This window comes from Xenopus laevis, chromosome 6S, assembly GCF_017654675.1.
Source record: "Xenopus laevis strain J_2021 chromosome 6S, Xenopus_laevis_v10.1, whole genome shotgun sequence".
Classification (NCBI taxonomy): domain Eukaryota; kingdom Metazoa; phylum Chordata; class Amphibia; order Anura; family Pipidae; genus Xenopus; species Xenopus laevis.
In genome coordinates, this window is record NC_054382.1 from 56,182,541 (window position 1) to 56,200,082 (window position 17,542).

The following is a 17,542-nucleotide window of genomic DNA, read 5'->3' on the forward strand; positions in this document are numbered from 1 at the left end:
GAAACCCAGTGCAGATCTGGTCATCTTCCAATTGTAAACAACACATCTGCCACTGAAGTCTACATGAACTCAGCAGGTCTGAGATAAACTACTTTTTTATTTGGACTTTAAAACACCAATGGGGTTTCTACAAACTATGAATGCTATTTCTAATGTTTTTTTCCAGCACGTTTTGATTTAATTTTTTTAATCTGTGTTTAAATGACTGAAAATGGTATATAGTACAGGAGTAGAGTAAAATGTGTGCATGATTTTAGGCTTTTACATACATTTATAAATATGCCTTCAGAGACAGACATTATTTGATGCAAGCCGTTAATTCACAAGTTTACACAAAGAATGAAATAGTTAAATGATTTAAAGTTGTAAAAAAATCCAAATCAAGTCCAAATTTTACTACAAAAAATAACTATAACAGCCACTGTATTGTTTAACGCTGTTACTTAGTGTTACTTAGACAGTATTGCAGCGTACCTTTCTGAAATAAAGCCCTACGTGAGTGTAATTTCTCAATAAAGTGATGTTTAAAGAAAAAAAAATACTGCCTTTGAAAGCCACGTTGACAAGAGCAGTGTATGGGAACCTGCATTTGTTGCGGAAACTACAATTCCCATCTCCAGCCCAATAACTTATCGACTTCGGGAATTGTGGGGATTGTAGTTCTGTATTAGCTTTTTTTTTCCAAAGGTTGTGCTTCTCTGAGAAAAGGAGGAGGAGGAGAAGGCAGAGTAAAAAGGGAAACGGGGCGGAGATTGAATCAACTGCTGATGTGTGACTAAGCTGTAAAGAAGCACGTTGCTGTTTACTGTTTATACAGAGTTTCTGGAGGGTTGCTGACAACTGACAACTTTAAACAGAAAGAAAACATGTCTTCTCCTCCCAAAGAGAAAATGGACATCAAAGCCGGTCACCTTCCTGCTGGTATATTTAATTTGCTTTGTTTACTATATGGCAGGACTGGGAGGAGGGAGAAGGTGCTCGGGCCAGAGAGGCGTATTTTATCAATGCCATATACTGCACAGATTAGAAGGGAAGTGGATTTGCAAAACCCTGTTAGCTTTGATTTAACTGTAGCAGAATGCACGCAAGGAATTCTTCACTGGGTGCAAGATGGATCAGCACAGGGGCCGTGCAACCTTGCAGAATGGTGGTTTTATTGACTCCTCAAACAGTATGTGTCCAGACAAAACACATGCCACCCAAGTAAAGAAAGCTCGGTGATAATAGTATCAATTTGACGTATTAAACTTTTTGCAAGCAGACTGTTACTTCACCAGTCCAGCTATTACTGCTATTCATAGTTAAATATAAGAGTAGAAAGTCCAAGTTGGCAACCCTACCCTAATGGTTTGAAGCCATTTTCAAAACTATTCTAGAAAGAAGACATTGTTATGCTTCTTCAATTCCTAATACTGTATCTTGTTTCAGTTTTATGTTCTGTGTAAAATATAGTGGGATTTATCAACTAAAGGGGAATGTAAATAAAATGGACAAAAAGTAATGGTTTATAGTTATTTTGAGCATCTTCTTTTTAAATGGAGAATAAATACTGCTCAATTTTTGTTTGCATTCCAACACCTCCTTCCAATCAGTCAATACAGTATATTTTTTCATTCAAGCAGACGGAAGGCAGTTCAGGGAGATTGTCACCCCACAGAAGAGGTGATTAGTCGCCAGACGACTAAATCTCCCCGAACCCGTCTGCCTCAACCCTTAATATCTTCCAGCACAGGAGACAAAATGTCCAAAGATACTTTTGGTCGGATGTATTTTTGTGTGTGTTTCCCTATGAAGTGCCGGAGGAGATGTAATGTTGGTGACATTGTCATGGGTGCTCTTGCCCTAAGAAAGAATAAATAATAAAATTGCTGCGAATTAGTAAGCACTTATCACAGAAAAATTCACATGCATGTGCATTAAAGTATTAGTATGTGGTCTATTTACTTTGCAGGCCTCAAATGCACAATCACCACTATTTAGATCAGTGATCCCCAGCCAGTGGCTTGTGAGCAATAAGTTGCATTCCGACCCCTGGGTGTTAAACATCCACATTCCACACTGTTCTTGTAGAGATATGGGACCTGTTATCCAGAATGCTCTGGTTCTGTGGTATTCAGGATAAGAGATCTTTATGTAATTTGGATCTCCATACTTTAAGGGCTAGTTCCACACGGGGAGATAGCCACGCGTTTGCGGTCGCGGCGACAAAGCGCCGCGCCAGTCGCCGCGACCGGCGCAGGCGACAGTTTTGTATGGGCGCCTATGTAAAAACGCCTGTGCTAACCACACGAGGCAATGCGCTTTTCAACAGTCGCCTGAAAAAGCCTGGCGAGGCATTTTTAGGCGACTGTTGAAAAGCGCATCGCCTCGTGTGGTTAGCACAGGCGTTTTTACATAGGCGCCCATACAAAACTGTCGCCTGCGCCGGTCGCGGCGACTGGCGCGGCGCTTTGTCGCCGCGACCGCAAACGCGTGGCTATCTCCCCGTGTGGAATAGCCCTAAGTCTACTAAAAAAAAAAATTCAACATTATTTAAAGGAGAAGGAAAGTCGTTTCACACTTCGGGTGCCAAATTTTAGAGAATATATTTACTTACCTGAAACCTGATGTGTCAGAAAATGGCTGCCAGATGAAAGCTGCTATTTGTTTTTGGAGAATCCAAATCCAAATGCAGGTCATGGTGTCCCTTAGAAAAGGGGAGCTGGGAAAAAAAACAGAAAAAACACAAATAGTGTAGCGTTCCTGGTATGATCAAACACCCAGTGTTGTTGATGTACAGAGAATGGTGTTAGAATAGATACTTCCACTTTTATAAACCGTGAATAGTTCTCTTAATAAGCATCAAATTGGCAGTGATTTGAAAAAATATTAGTAATAATACTTTAATAGTAGGGATGCACCGAATCCACTTTTTTGGATTCGGCCGAACCCCCGAATCCTTCGTGAAAGATTCGGCCGAATACCGAACCGAATCCGAACCCTAATTTGCATATGCAAATTAGGTGTGGTAAGGGGAAAACATTTTTTACTTCCTTGTTTTCTGACAAAAAGTCATTCAATTTCCCTCCCGCCCCTAATTTGCATATGCAAATTAGGATTCGGATTCGGTTCGGCTGGGCAGAAGGATTCGGCCGAATCCGAATCCTGCTGAAAAAGGCCGAATCCCGAACCGAATCCTGGATTCGGTGCATCCCTAGTTAATAGCCACACTTCAGTTCATGTGAAACTCTGTTGGTATATTATACTCACAAACATCAGAAAAAACAATTGCACATCAAGAGTTAAAACTGTTGGCAGCCAGCTTCCGATATTCCATCTTCCTTGGTGGACAATAAAGAGAAATGTGCGGAATCGTTTTTATAATTTAATATATATTAAAATTGCACTTACAAATTTTTCTCTGTGCATTCGCATTTAAGAACAAAGTTAACTTTAGGGAAAAAGTTTAACTTTGTTCTTAAATGTGAATGCACGGAAGAAAATTTGTGAGTGCAATTTTACTACTATTTATTAAAGTCCACTTGGAGGAAGGCATATCGGAAGCTGGCTGCTAACGGTTTTAACTCTTGATGTGCAATTGTTTTTTCTGATGTTTGTGAGTATAATATACCACCATAGTTTCACATGAACTGAAGTGTGGGTATTAAAAGTATTACTATCCCTTTTTGGTCAATCAGTGGCAATTTGATGCTTATTAAGAGCACCATTCACGGTTTATAAAAGGTGCAAATATCTATTCTAACACTGATTGTCTGTACATCAACAACACTGGGTGTGATACCATACCAGGAACGCTACACTATTTATGTTTTTTCACCCATCTCCCCTTTTCTAAGGGACACCACGACCTTCATTTGAATTTGGAACTGTGCTGGAGGCGGAAGAGAGCCTGAGGTTGTTGAACTTGGGATACGTTTGGTTTGGGATTCTATGTGGTGTTTCTAAAACTTAATTTAATAAGAGGCTTTTGGCAGAGAGCCCAGAATCCTGCACTCTGATACATTTGTAACAATTTAAGAACAGCATTGATACAAATAAATGATGCAAATGTTAGTATTTAAGAGAAGCAAGTCTTTTGGAAGAACTGTGACTCACAGTTTAAAGGGCAATTCACCTTCATTAACAAAACTGTAATAATGCATAAAATATCGCCCTAAAACTCCCAGAAATGTGTTCAAACTTTCATAACCTGTCAAATTTTGTAAAATGGACATGGTAATTAAGAGGTGTGGTCACAAATGCCTGCAGATCTTTTTGTCCCTCTTTGCATTTTTCACATGTTGTGAAGTATGTGGTAGGAGAATATAGGTTTTGCATATCCCTGTATCTGTAATTTTTATGATCAATTTAGGCAAATACCAAATTGCTTCTGGGGCACCAAAGCCAATGGCAACTACACATAGGGTGGTTTGAATGCTATTGTTGCTTACACCCCTGCTTGTCTGTTACCTTTCCTTATGTAATTTAATGGCAAGAGCTGTGACTGGTGCACTCAAAGCATTGAGTTATTTTGCACAGAGGTCTGTCTGCTTGTGGCTTTGTATTATTCAGGCCTACCGCCTGCCATTAAATAAATTAAAGGTTGGTGACAAAGGCAGACGTGTCAATATTTATTTATTATTTTAGATCAATAGCACGCAACCTTATATTGTGCCATGGCATGCAATGAAAGAACTTTAATGTTAGGTCTCAGGTGATTGCCATAGCAGGATATGGGATTGGCACTGGGTAGTAAAGGGCCCAAACTTACTCCACGTGAAATTGCTCTGAGTCCATTTAAAGGAGACATTTTATTATATAATATTAATCTTTAGCTATATTATTCATCCTTCTTTAAAATATGTAATGATGCAGAAAAAAAACTTTTTGAAAGCATTTACCTCCTAAAACTGTTGTTATATCAGAGCTGCAATGAGAACCTTCCTCTTCAGAGATTAGACTGAAATGAGGAGTGGAAGTGTCCCTTCATTCTCTCACAGGAAGTGGTCATAGCCGTAACTGATAGGCTGAACTCTGCAATAGCAGGGAACCCCCTCCCAACCTCTGGCCTGTGTGGCTGTTCCAAGCACACTGCCTTAAAGGGGACATATACCATAAATTATCATAATGCTTTATTTATTTGTTCTATTAATTAATCTAAAACTTACCGAACATTATCAGTGTTTTTGTTTTTTCTGCAACTCCAGGCACCTATTAAAATTCTAAATGATAAACAGTTTCTTTACATATAATATTAATTAGGTGCCGGGAGTTCCAGGAAAAATGAAAAAACAGATAACCGTTGTGTAATTAGATATTAATACATTCTAATGAGCAGAAAGTGTAAATCATTTATAATAATACCAGATGCAGGGAGTTGTATTAATAAAACTGCTGATCTCTAATTAGACTGTAATAATTTTGTGCAGAAAGCAGATGCCAGTGAGAGAAAGCAAGAAATCTCATAACCAACATTGCCAGCCTGCAAGTGACAAGAAGGAAGAGGAGGGTGGCGGGCAATAACGGTTATGAGAAGGGAGGGAGATTGAGTGTGCAGGCTGTGCCGGTGAAGAAGGGATGGTGAGCGGATGAACAATGCTGGTGACAAGAAGGGAGCAGGCAGGCAATGCTGGTGCTGAGAAGGGAGGCGGAGCTGGTGGGCAATGTCAGTTAAAAGAAGGGAGAGGGGGCGGACAGCCAATGCCGGTAACAAGATGGGAGGAGGAGTGAGTGGGCAATGTCGGTGCTGAGAAGGGAGGCGGAGCGGGTGGGCAATTGTCGGTGCTGAAAAGGGAGGCAGAGCGGGTGGGCAATGCCAGTGCTGAGAAGGGAGGGGGAGCAGGTGGGCAATGGTGGTAATGAGAAGGGAGAGGGGTGATAGCTGATTCCTCTGCCTGGAAACGACATGAAAACAGTTAGGGCAGATTAATCTGTGGATCAGAAATAAGGGTAAGGGGCAGAACTAAATCCGTTTTTAGGCTTTTTTTACAGATATTTGAAACGAAAGGTACAAAAAAAAATCTAATTTTGGCCAAAATATTTAAGATCATGTGCCACATCAAGGCCACTCATTTAATGAGTTTTAAAAATCTAAACTGTAACAATAATGTGCATATGTAATATGTAGAATTGTAGTCACTTACCCCAGAAGCTATAGGAGCATTTCATTCATTGAGCTTCCAGCAACATAGTGCATTATTTGCAACTAAGGTGGACTGTGGTGGACCCTTATTCACTTACTTTTTGCTCAGAAACTCTTTTAAAGGGGTAGTTCACCTTTTGTATGACGTAGAGCAGGGCTGTCCAACTGGTGGCCTGCCACCCTGCATGTGGCCTGCGGCCCCCCCTTGTGTGGCCCTCCACTTGAAAGTCTGCCTGCTGTGTCTGCTTGCCATGTGTAAAATTTAAAAGGTATCACTACAGAGATTAACTGGCCCCTGCATTGTTTAAACCTCAAATGCACACTGTAATCCACTGTATTATTCAGACATGTAATCCCCCCTGCATTGTTCACACTTTTGACAACTCTTTTGACAACTTTCAGCCCTGTACTGTTCATACCTGAGACCCAGACTGAAACTGCCCACATTATTCACCTGTTCACACCTTATTTAAAATGCTAAAGCATTGTGTTACTGTATGTAGTACATCTTAGAGTGGTCCTGATGGGTTGCCCTGTGTCCTGCTCGGTTCTGCCAGGCCTATGCTCCCTGTGTGTGCCATAATTTGCCCGCTCTTTGCACACTATGTGTGCCATACTCTGCCTGCCCTATGATCCATGTGTGTGCCCTACTTTGCCTGTTCTATGCTCCATGTGTATGCTCTACTTTGCCTGCTCTATGCTCCCTGTGTGTGCCATACTCTGCCTGCCCTATGCTCACTGGGTGTGACAAACTGCCTGCCCTATGCTCCCTGGGTGTGCAATACTCTGTGTGTGCCATACTCTGCCTTCCCTGTGCTCCTTGTGTGTGCCATACTCTGCCTGTGTGTGCCCTGCTCTGCCTGTGGAACACAAGCCAGGTATTTGTTCTGGGGGTTTGTTAGCATTTGAAAATTATTTCTAGGAGCCCCCAATGTGTTTAATCATATGCTGGGGGTACTGGAGGAGGAGGAGGCATATGGATTTAAGGGTAAGTCTCAATAGGACTTAACTTTTTTCACATATGAGTGACATCCCTGCAGTCAAGCACCAAGCATTGGTTTTTTTTGTGTGCATTTAATGTAGACATGGTCTTTTGGAAACATGGTTGTGGTTTAAAGTGCAAAAAAGGGGGGTTGTGGGTGCACTCCTAAGGCCATATAAAAACATATTTAAAGGAAACCTGTCACTTTTTCACATGTAGTGGATTAGTTATGAAACAGATAATTGGAATGATATACCTTAATTATTTTCTTCATTAAGTTAAGTAATGTAGGAGTTTAGACACAGTAGAAATGCGCGCGAGACTTCAGCAGACCCGACTTTGTCAAAGTCGGCACGCAAAGCTTCATGGGAAAAGGTATGGGAGGTTGTACTGTCACTGCACAGCAGGGGTGTGAGTACGGAAGCTCCTCCATCGGAAGTTAAGTTCGTGAATGTGCGCATATCCAGAAGTGACTGGGTAAAGTACAGAGAACTTATGTGAATCTGCGCACCGGTCTCTCTCTCCCCCCTTCAGAACTACGTTTCCCAGCATTCTAAGCTCCCGGGGGCATGCTGTGTGGGAGTGAGGTAACAGCAGGGCACGAGTGGGTGCGCTACAGCTTCAGTTTTGCGCTTCACTGTTGCTTATTGGGGTTTTTCAACAACTCCACTTAGTGTTCTACTTATGTACCCTGTCCCTGCCTGGGATGAGCACAAGTATAGCGTGTGTGCGCGCGCGCTGATCCAATGACACTCAGCACTTGTTCCTGCTGCTGCAAGGGAGATTCTGCCACTGATTTTTTTTTAGGTTTTTTTTATCTTACAGGTTTTTTCTTTGTGCTGGCTCAGCGTTTCTGCTGGCCAGCGGGGGCGCGTCACGCCGCAAAAGAGGCGGGGCCATGATATAAAAGGGGTGGGCCGCGCCGTGAATGGGCGGGGCCTGAACATAAAAGGGGCGGAGCTGGAACATAAAAGGGGCGGAGCTAAATTGCGCAAGGGCAAGATGAGGAAAGAATGGTAAGTACACATCAGCATCACCCTAGGCACCTACTTCCTATTACTGGGGCCCTCTAGAACTGCAGCAGTTTGTGTGTCTGTGTTCAAAATTAGCTGCAGTCTTGTCCAAGTTTGTTGTCAGCCAAAATAACCCTTAATTTAAAAAACAAACAAAGTATTAAATGGCATAAGAAATAGCCTGATTTAACTACTGTGAAAGCCCCTGAGTTATTCCAATAGGAATATAAACATGTAGCTCCACCAGAGATTAAATATTTAGTTATAACCCCACTGATTTGGATATCAACCCACTACCCAGCTATAATAAAACAAAGTATAACTATGCACAGTCCCCATCAAACAGGAATTTTGCTTCCCAATCAGGCTCATTTAGTAATTTTGGAGCAAAAACACAATAATGCATAAAGCCATGTATTCAGCAATTGTAATGAATTGAAAGAACTGAAGCATAGGGGTACCTAGAGGAAAGGCGCAGAAAAATGCCCCACACTTCGGAAGGGACTGTGACTGTGGGATAGCAGGTATAGTAGGGAGAAATGTGCCTATGACGCAGTGCAGCGCTGATGCAGCCCATACGTGGGGGGTGGTTGGGGGCCCAGTTTTAAATTTCCGTACCAGGGCCCTTAGGGGTGTAGTTACGCCACTGGATTCTGCAGTGAATTCATTGCAACCCCCCACCTCTCTCTCTCTCTCTATATATATATATATATAAATATATACACACTGTCCTATCTCTCTCTATATATACACTGTCCTATCTCTCTCTCTATATATATATATATATATACACACACACTGTCCTATCTCTCTCTCTCTCTCTCTCTATATATATATATATATATATATATATATATATATATATATATATACTGTCCTATCTTTCTCTTTCTCTCTCTCTCTATATATACATTGTCCTCTCTCTCGCTCCCTCTCTCTCTCTCTCTCTCTATATATATATATATATATATATACCCACTGCCCCATCACTCTCTCTCTCCCTCTTACAAATGAGTAAACAGAAATTCTCTCATATGCAAAACATACATACATATATGTTTTTCATACATACATAAATATATGGTTTTCTGGGGTGAACTTACTTTTTTCTATTTTTGCCCCCCACAAAACTAGGTAAATGTGTTGATTTTGCAGTATCTGCCATTACAGAACTGATAGCTCTACATTTTAGGACCATCAAACTGTTCAGTGGTCCCCAGGCTTTCATATTTCAGAAACAAGACATTTAGAAATAAAGGTGGACTTAGTAACACTGTGTGAATCCCAGCCGCACATTTGTTTATATGAGACACTGAGACGCATAAGTATTGATGGTGCTGCTTCCGTTCGAATTTCCACCTTAAATAACATGTTTACATCTTAGTGTCTCATACAAACAAATGTGCGGCTGGGATTCACACAGTGTGTGAAACAATGTTATAGTTTATGAAGTGTGTGTGAGTATCTGTCTGTGGCCCGGCTGTTTGTGTATTTTACCGCATATGGCCCATGGCAAAAAAAAGTTTGGACACCCCTGACATAGACCGTTCCAAATCGGCTGTGTTCCCGTACATAAAATAAATGATGTTTCTGGTATATGTGATTGTTCGTTATGAAACATGATTTTTTCTATTTTATTAGACACTTAGAAGCCTATATTTGTTTACAGAAGTAGAAATTCTTGCATATTTTGAAAGTTCAGGTTGTCCTGAAAAAAACAATATATTGTTTTCCTTGGTAAACTAAAAGACCACCCCAGGTAAGGCCCTTAGAGTGCAAAACATCTAAAAACTGCTGGCAGTAGATGTTCGCATCTAGGGCAAAACATCTGGCAGGGAAAGGGTTAAGCATGCATGAGATTTGGCAGTTTGGCTCTGCCCACACACCAAACAGAGGGGTCCTGATTCAAGATGGCAGCACCTATGAAACACTTTTTACATGTAGGATATTTTCTAATCCATTTTAGATATAAACAAAAACAGTTGACTAAAGGGTTTAACTAAGGAGGGAAAGATATATATTACTCATATCTCAAGGTGACAGGTCCTCTTTAAGTACAATAATCCCCTGTCTAAATAATTCAATGAATATGCAAGTGCATGTATTTAAAAAAGAAAAACAGCGTTTTTTGTTATAATCATAAAGTTGATAAGCTACCATACCACGTCAAGGTAAACCCCATACAGTGGTCTCTAACTTGTTTAACCTGTAATCAAAATATAAAAGGTCATATACCTCTCTGCTTAACAGCATTACTTGAAGTAAAAATCTCCTGAGGCTTGGTTTCAATCTGTGAACTAGAGCCTCCCCCGCCACCTGCTTATGCGGCTTTTAAAAGGGAGACTGCCCAAACCAACGCCCATTTTTTAAAAAATTTGATAATGAAAAGACTATAATTAAGGCAAAGTAAAGTTGTATATATAGGTGCACTCTTGTGTGTGAGTATAAGCATAAGTACAGGTGAGGGTATAGATGTGAACAGAAAATGAAAAAGGAAGAGCTAAATGTGAAGTGTAATTGGTGTAGTGTATGTGAATTAGTGCAGAGGTGTTACCTAGTAGCAATAAATTCGGCATGCATGGAAATCCCCAAGAAATTCACAATTAGCCAGTGCTCCGCTGTTTTATGTTCACCCAACACAGCTCAAACAAGCATAAATCATATTATATATATATATATATATATATATATATATATATATATATATATATATATATATATATATAGCAATGGATGAAGCTTGCACTCACAGGTCTTAAAATAAATTTTCAAGTGTTTATTGGATCAAAAAACAACTGATCCAATAAACACTTGAAAATTTATTTTAAGATCTGTGAGTGCAAGCTTCATCCGTTGCTATATCTCTACTTATTGGGCTATATATTTTTTTTTATTTTGCTGTCTAGGTAGGAATATTTTAACTCAAAAGGACTTCCAATTTGAACTCATTCTCATTTTGAATTCATTCTCGGCTATGTGCGCACAAATATTATTTTGTGTGCACAGTTTAAAAAAAAAAACTGTTCTCAGGTCAGAATTAATACATAATTTGGTGTTTTCACTCAAAATTCTTTGTGCGTTCTGCAATTTGTTGTGTGCGCTACCCTCAAATCTGACATCTTAGAAGGAACATTGCCCCCAACACATGACCACATAGTCCTGCAATTTAGTCAAATCTTTCTGAAAAAACAGCAACATCGTACACAGAACATATAGTTTTGCACAGTGTTTTTTCAGTAGCAAAAACAGAGACTGTAGTCGCAATACAAATCTCAGTCATGAATTATAGGACTAAGGATGGACCCCTAAGATAATTCTGTCCGTTTACCATCACTCTTTGTGATCTTTGTGATATTTCAGTCAGTTCTCAATCTAAGTACAAATATGCCCTATGTCAATATTCCTTCAGTCAGTAACCATCTGTGTGACCATCTGTGTGATACTTTTTTAAACTTAAGAATATCTGAGTAGATCACATCCATTGACGTACAGGTACATACATACTGACAACAATGTCTAAACTTCTGCTCACATCCTTAGAACGCAATTAATTTGTCTATTTATCTATTGCACATAAAACCATGCTTCATAAACCCATACTATGGTAATTTGAAATGCATTCCAGTATTTCTCAGTCAGCCCTACCTGTCAATGCAAGATGACTGGGGTTAAGTTGCTCCTCCTGTAAGCAGGACAAACTGAATAAACTTTCTCCAATCCCTTTTGTTCCTCTGACTGCACCTTCTGATCCAGTTTTTTCAGTTTGTCCTGCTAGGAGGCAGCAATTCTCCTCTCTCTACAATCAACTTATTATTAATTTATTTTTTTTCCTTTCAGCAACATTAAAGACACTACAACGGATTATAACAAGGTTGAGCCCTGGTTTTCATAACTTGTGTGCTCCCAGAAGAAATCTGCATAAATCTGATTTGAGCCCCTTGTGCGTGCTCCTATTTGATATATTAGGACTTAAGCAGTGTAAACGTACCATTCCGTTCACACCGTTTTTTGGATCCCATATCTTTGTCATCACAGGGTGAGGTACGTAGGTAGCGCCCTATATCGTGCTCCCCACACCCTGATATACGCTGTTCGAGTTCTCCCTCGCAGATCACTCTGTCGGCAAGGTTGAGCCCCAGCGTAACTCCCGGTTCAAAAAAACGGAAGGGAGTTTTGGTGCTTTCACTACCGCGTGCGGATAGAGTGAATACCCGCGAACGCAGCATTGCGTCATACCTGGTTCCACCTGAGTACACGCTTTCAAGCGCAATTACAGTTGCTCATACCACAAGGTCAGCGCTACCATATCAGGTGTCCAGCTAGACAGGGGTCCCTTCTAACGGAAAACAAGACATGTAAATCCGCACTAGCGGAATTAAGGTAGCAATTTTCTTTTTATAAGACAACACCTTACGGCAGTTCTATCTAAGCCTACATAATGGCTAACCCCAATGAGGAATTACTATCCTTAATAGAAGAGAGAGACCTTCCGGACAAGCCTAGAAAGCTCAAGGCCAAAGTAAAAAAGGCTACAAAAGGCCCCACAAAATATAGAGATTGTTCTCCTTCCCCCTAAAACTAGGGATAATCAGCCTGACCACAAGCATATGGTTACAGCAATTGTACATGCTCCCCAGGACCCACAGTCCTCACAAGCAGCACAAGTAGAGGCTAATCCTATGCCTCCAGCCACAGATCTGTCATCTTCAGTGAAACAAGACGTTTCTGCCCAACCCATCCCAGAATCATGCAAAAAAAAGAGGAAGCGTTCTCCCTCTCCTGCACAAGATTCTGATTCTAATTCATATCACTCCTCAGAGGAACTAAGTGACATAGACTCAGATGAGGGTTCTTCATCAGACAGCCAATCTACTGGTTCTAACGAGCCATCTAGCAACCAGACAAAATTAAAAAGATCCTAAAGGATATTTTTGCTACCCTAGAAATCAAGGAAGAGCAGATTTCTATGTCCAAGGTGGATAAGGTTTGTCCAAGGTGGACCCTCCCATAGTCAGACTAGCACGCAACACTACTTTACCAGCAGAAGATGCAGGCTCCCTGAAGGACCCTATGGACAAAAAAATAGATGCTGCATTGAAACATGATTTTCAAAATGCAGCAGCCATTTTGAGACCAGCAGCAGCATCGCCAACAGTAGCAAAGACTGCAAAATACTGGTGCTAAGAGATTTTAAAACAACCCCCAGACTCCCCCGAACAATTTACTGCAGCACTAGAAAATATAAAGACAGATCTATCCTTTTTAGGAGAGGTGGCTACAGAAACAGCAAAACTCGCCGCCAAATCCTCTGCAGCATCAATATCTGCACGCAGAGCATTATGGCTAAGACAATAGTTTGGGGACACAGCATCCAAACACAAACTTACATCGCTAAAGTTTAATGGAACACAACTGTTTGGACCAGAGCTTAAACAGATAATATCGGATGTCACAGGTGGAAAGGGTGCTTTTCTGCCACAAGGCAGGCGATCTAGACTAGACCTTCATAGACGGGCGACTTTACAAGACAATGGCGAGACTCAACAAGAGACGCTTGGGTGTTAAACATTCTAGAACATTGTTACACCATTCCCTTCAACACAAAATCTAGAAGGAACCAGTTTGTAAAGTCTCCCAATCCTTCCAACCCAACCAAACAAAGGGCTCTCATCTCGCATCTTAACAGATCTCCAAAACAACAACTTCATCATACCAGTTCCAAAAGAGTTACGCTTTCACGGATTCTATTCAAGTCTATTCTTGGTGCCAAAGAAAGACGGAGGTTTTCGCCCAGTTCTCAATCTCCGCACATTAAACAAGTTTGTAAGACCGTCTGTACGACCGTTTCAAAATGGAGTCTCTTTCCTCAATCATAAAAAGCCTAAAACCAGGCATATTCATGTCCAAAATCGATATCAAAGATGCTTATCTGCATATACCCATTCATCAATCTCACCAGCATTTTTTACGATTTGCAATAGAACAACATTTTCAGTTCCGAGCTCTTCCATTCAGCTTAACGTCCGCACCCAGAGTATTCACCAAAGTTCTAGGGGCATTGCTAGTGACTCTTCGGTTAAGAGGTATTCGAGTGACAGCCTACCTAGATGACCTCATAGTAGTAGCGGACAGAGGCAGAAGTCATTCGACACACAAGAGAATGCATAGACACACTTCAGCACCACGGTTGGCTGATCAATTACAAAAAGAGTCTACTCAAACCAACACAGAGTCTGGAATTTCTGGGAATGCACATCAATTCACAAGACAGGACGGTAACTCTACCATCTCCCAATGCAATTGCACTACAACAAATGGCTTACAATATTTTCAATCAACCTCAATCTTCTCGGACTAATGGCAGCTAGCATAGAAGCAGTACCCTTTGCACGTATCCACTTCAGACCAATCCAATGGGAATTCCTGAAAATGTGGAACAAAGACTATCAAGACCTTTCTCAAATTATACAACTCTCAACAGCCACAAGACAAAGTCTCGTATGTTGGACTCAAATAACCAACCTCACCAAGGGCAGAATTTGGGACTGTCCAAAACCGACAGTCTTCCAACAGATCACCAACAGGTAGGGCATACTGGAAGTAGATGTCATGGCATCACGGTTCAACACTCTGCTTCCTTGTTTCATTGCGAAAGCACAGGACTCCAGAAGGGAAGGGGTAGATGCACTCACTTGCCCATGACAATGTCACCTGGCATATGTATTTCCACCCATACCTCTCATTCCTTGACTGTTGAACAAGATAAGACTAGAACAGGTTCCAACGATTCTCATTGACCCATGGTGGCCACGCAGAGGATGGTTCACAGAACTAGTACAATTGTCAGCGTCACAGCCCTGGCCTCTTGTTAGTACCCACCCATATTTTTTGACGGCTCTGGGACATTCCCAGTCATCTTGCACTGACAGGTAGGGCCGACTGACAAAGGAAGATTTTCTTACCTAAAAAAACCTTTTCTCATAGGCCTGTACTGTCCGTGCAGCATCCCTCCGATGGGGTGCCGGTTTTTGCTGCACGGCATTCATTAAGGGAGTTCGTTTCTTCTGTCTCCACCAGCAGGCTTGGTGACTAAAACTGGATCAGAAGGTGGAGCCAGAGGGACAAAAAGGGTTTGGAGAAAGTTTATTAAGTTTGTCCTGCCTCCAGGAGAAGCAACTTAACCCCAGTCGTCTTGCACTGACAGTACGGGCCTTAAAGAAAAGGATTTTTTCAGGTAAGAAAATCTTCCTATCTTCCCTTATTAACCCCCACAGAAGCTTTTCTACCAACTATGGAAAAGGAATGTGTCCATGGTTTCCAGGCTGAGAAAGGGATCCCTTTTTAAATAATGTACCCACATAACCAAACTCTCAGCACTATGCCAGCCCTCCCCCAAAAAAAGCAACTGGTTTGGTGATCACAGAGATGAACTTTTATAATCTCTTCATCTTAAAGTAGACCATGTTATGATCACAGTTCCCTTAATGATTATTACTGGAGATAAATTCAGTGTTAGTAATTACAAAATGTAACCTTTGCACAAAAACTTAAATTTGAAGCCATTCTGTTGATAATATCATGCTTTTGGCTTAGCAGCTGTGTGGTGCTGTGCCAGTGGCCCAAGAGTTGGGAATGCAGACAGTCTCATATGAGACACCATTGTGCATTATAGTAACTTAGTAAGTTAGGTTGGAAAAAGACACACATCCATCAAGTTCAACTTTTTAACTCTATTTTAACCTGCTTAACTGCTAGTTGATCCAGAGGAATGCAAAAAACCCATTTGAAGCCTCTCTCCAATTTGCCTCAGATGGGGAATAAATTCCTTTCTGACTCCAAAATGACAATAGGACTAGTCCCTGGATCAACTTGAACTGTGAGCGATGCTCCATAACCCTGTATTCCCTCACTTGCTAAAAATCCATCTATACATAGTTATCATATCCCCCCTTAAGTGCCACCTCTCCAGTGTGAACAATCCCAACTTGGCCAGTCTTTCCTCATAGCTAAGATGTTCCATACCTTTTACCAGCTTAGTTGCCCTTTTCTGGACCCTCTCTAATTCAATAATGTCTTATTAGAGCACTGGAGACCAAATCATTATGACATACTAAATCTATACCCATTTAATACAGCTCAAGACCTTGATGCCGCTGACAAGACAAGTTTATCATCTACAAGGACTTCAAGGTCCTTTTCCATTATGGATTTGCCTAGTGCAGTCCCATTTAGGCTATAACTGGCTTGCATATTTTTACATCCCAGGTGTATGACTTTACATTTATCAACATTGAATCTCATTTGCTATTCAGCTGCCCAGATTGCCAGTTTGTCAAGCTCCTGCTGCAAGGATGCTGCATCATGAGTGGAATTAATTGGGCTGGAAAATTTTGTGTCATCTGCAAACACTGATACTCCAAGTAGAGAATGTACCATTAACGACCACCCTCTGTACCCGATCCTGTTGCCAGTTTCCTATCCATGTGCAAACGACATAATTAAGCCCAACAGACCTTAGTTTATAAAGCAGTCATCTTTGAGGTACGGTATCAAATGCTTTGGCAAAATCCAAATAGATCACATGTACTGCTCTCCCACTGTCCAGCATCTTACTTACTTCATCATAAGAAGCAATCTTAAAGCCATGCTGATTGCAGCTCATAATGCCATTCACTAGGACAAAATTTTGAATGTGATCTCTTAAAGGAGAAGGAAACCCCCTGGGCGCAAAACCCCTCCCTCCTCCCCCCTGGCCTACCTGCCCCCCTGGGCAAATGCCCCTAACTTGTTACTCACCCCTCTGCGCAGGTCCTGTCCACGGAGTTCACAGTCGCCATCTTCTCCCACCGCGTCTTCTTCCTGCTTTGACCGGCGTCTTCTGGCGCATGCGCAGTAGGAACAGTTACTTGTACGGATCTACTGCGCATGCACCGAATGTCACAAAGTTTTCGGATTTCACTTCGTGACATTCGGCGCATGCAGGGAGGGGGGCAACACAGGGGAGGGGGGAGGGGTTTTGCGCCCAAGGGGTTTCCTTCTCCTTTAACAAGCCTTCAAATTTGCCCACCACAGATGTCAAACTTACTGGTTTATAATTGCCAGGCTAAGATTGTAATTCCTTTTTATATATTGCAATGACATCAGCTTTTCTACAATCCATAGGTACCATACCAGATGAAAGCGAATCTGAGAAAATCAGAAATAGGGGCCGGTCTAAAAATGAACTAAACTCTCTTAGAATAAGGGTGTACATTAATTTTTATTAAAGCTTTATGAATCATATCCTGAGTCAGCCACTGACTAGATTTAGCTGAGCCAACAGTGCAGCTATGAAGTGAGCTCCTCTATTGTATACACTGAAGAAAATAATTGATTTAGCACATTTGCCTTTTCTGTATCTGTTACAACCATACTGGTACCATTATA

General features: G+C 41.3%; 1 protein-coding gene across 1 annotated transcript in view; it reads left to right on the forward strand.

Moving 5' to 3' along the window:
* The first annotated feature begins 779 nt into the window (after positions 1 to 779).
* dap.S (death-associated protein S homeolog) overlaps positions 780 to 17,542 on the forward strand; it is a 29,965-nt gene continuing 13,202 nt past the window's right edge. The window contains exon 1 of the mRNA NM_001086130.1: positions 780 to 921. Within this exon, the coding sequence (NP_001079599.1) occupies positions 867 to 921 (55 nt within the window). The 5' untranslated portion in view covers positions 780 to 866. The remainder of the gene's footprint in view (positions 922 to 17,542) is intronic.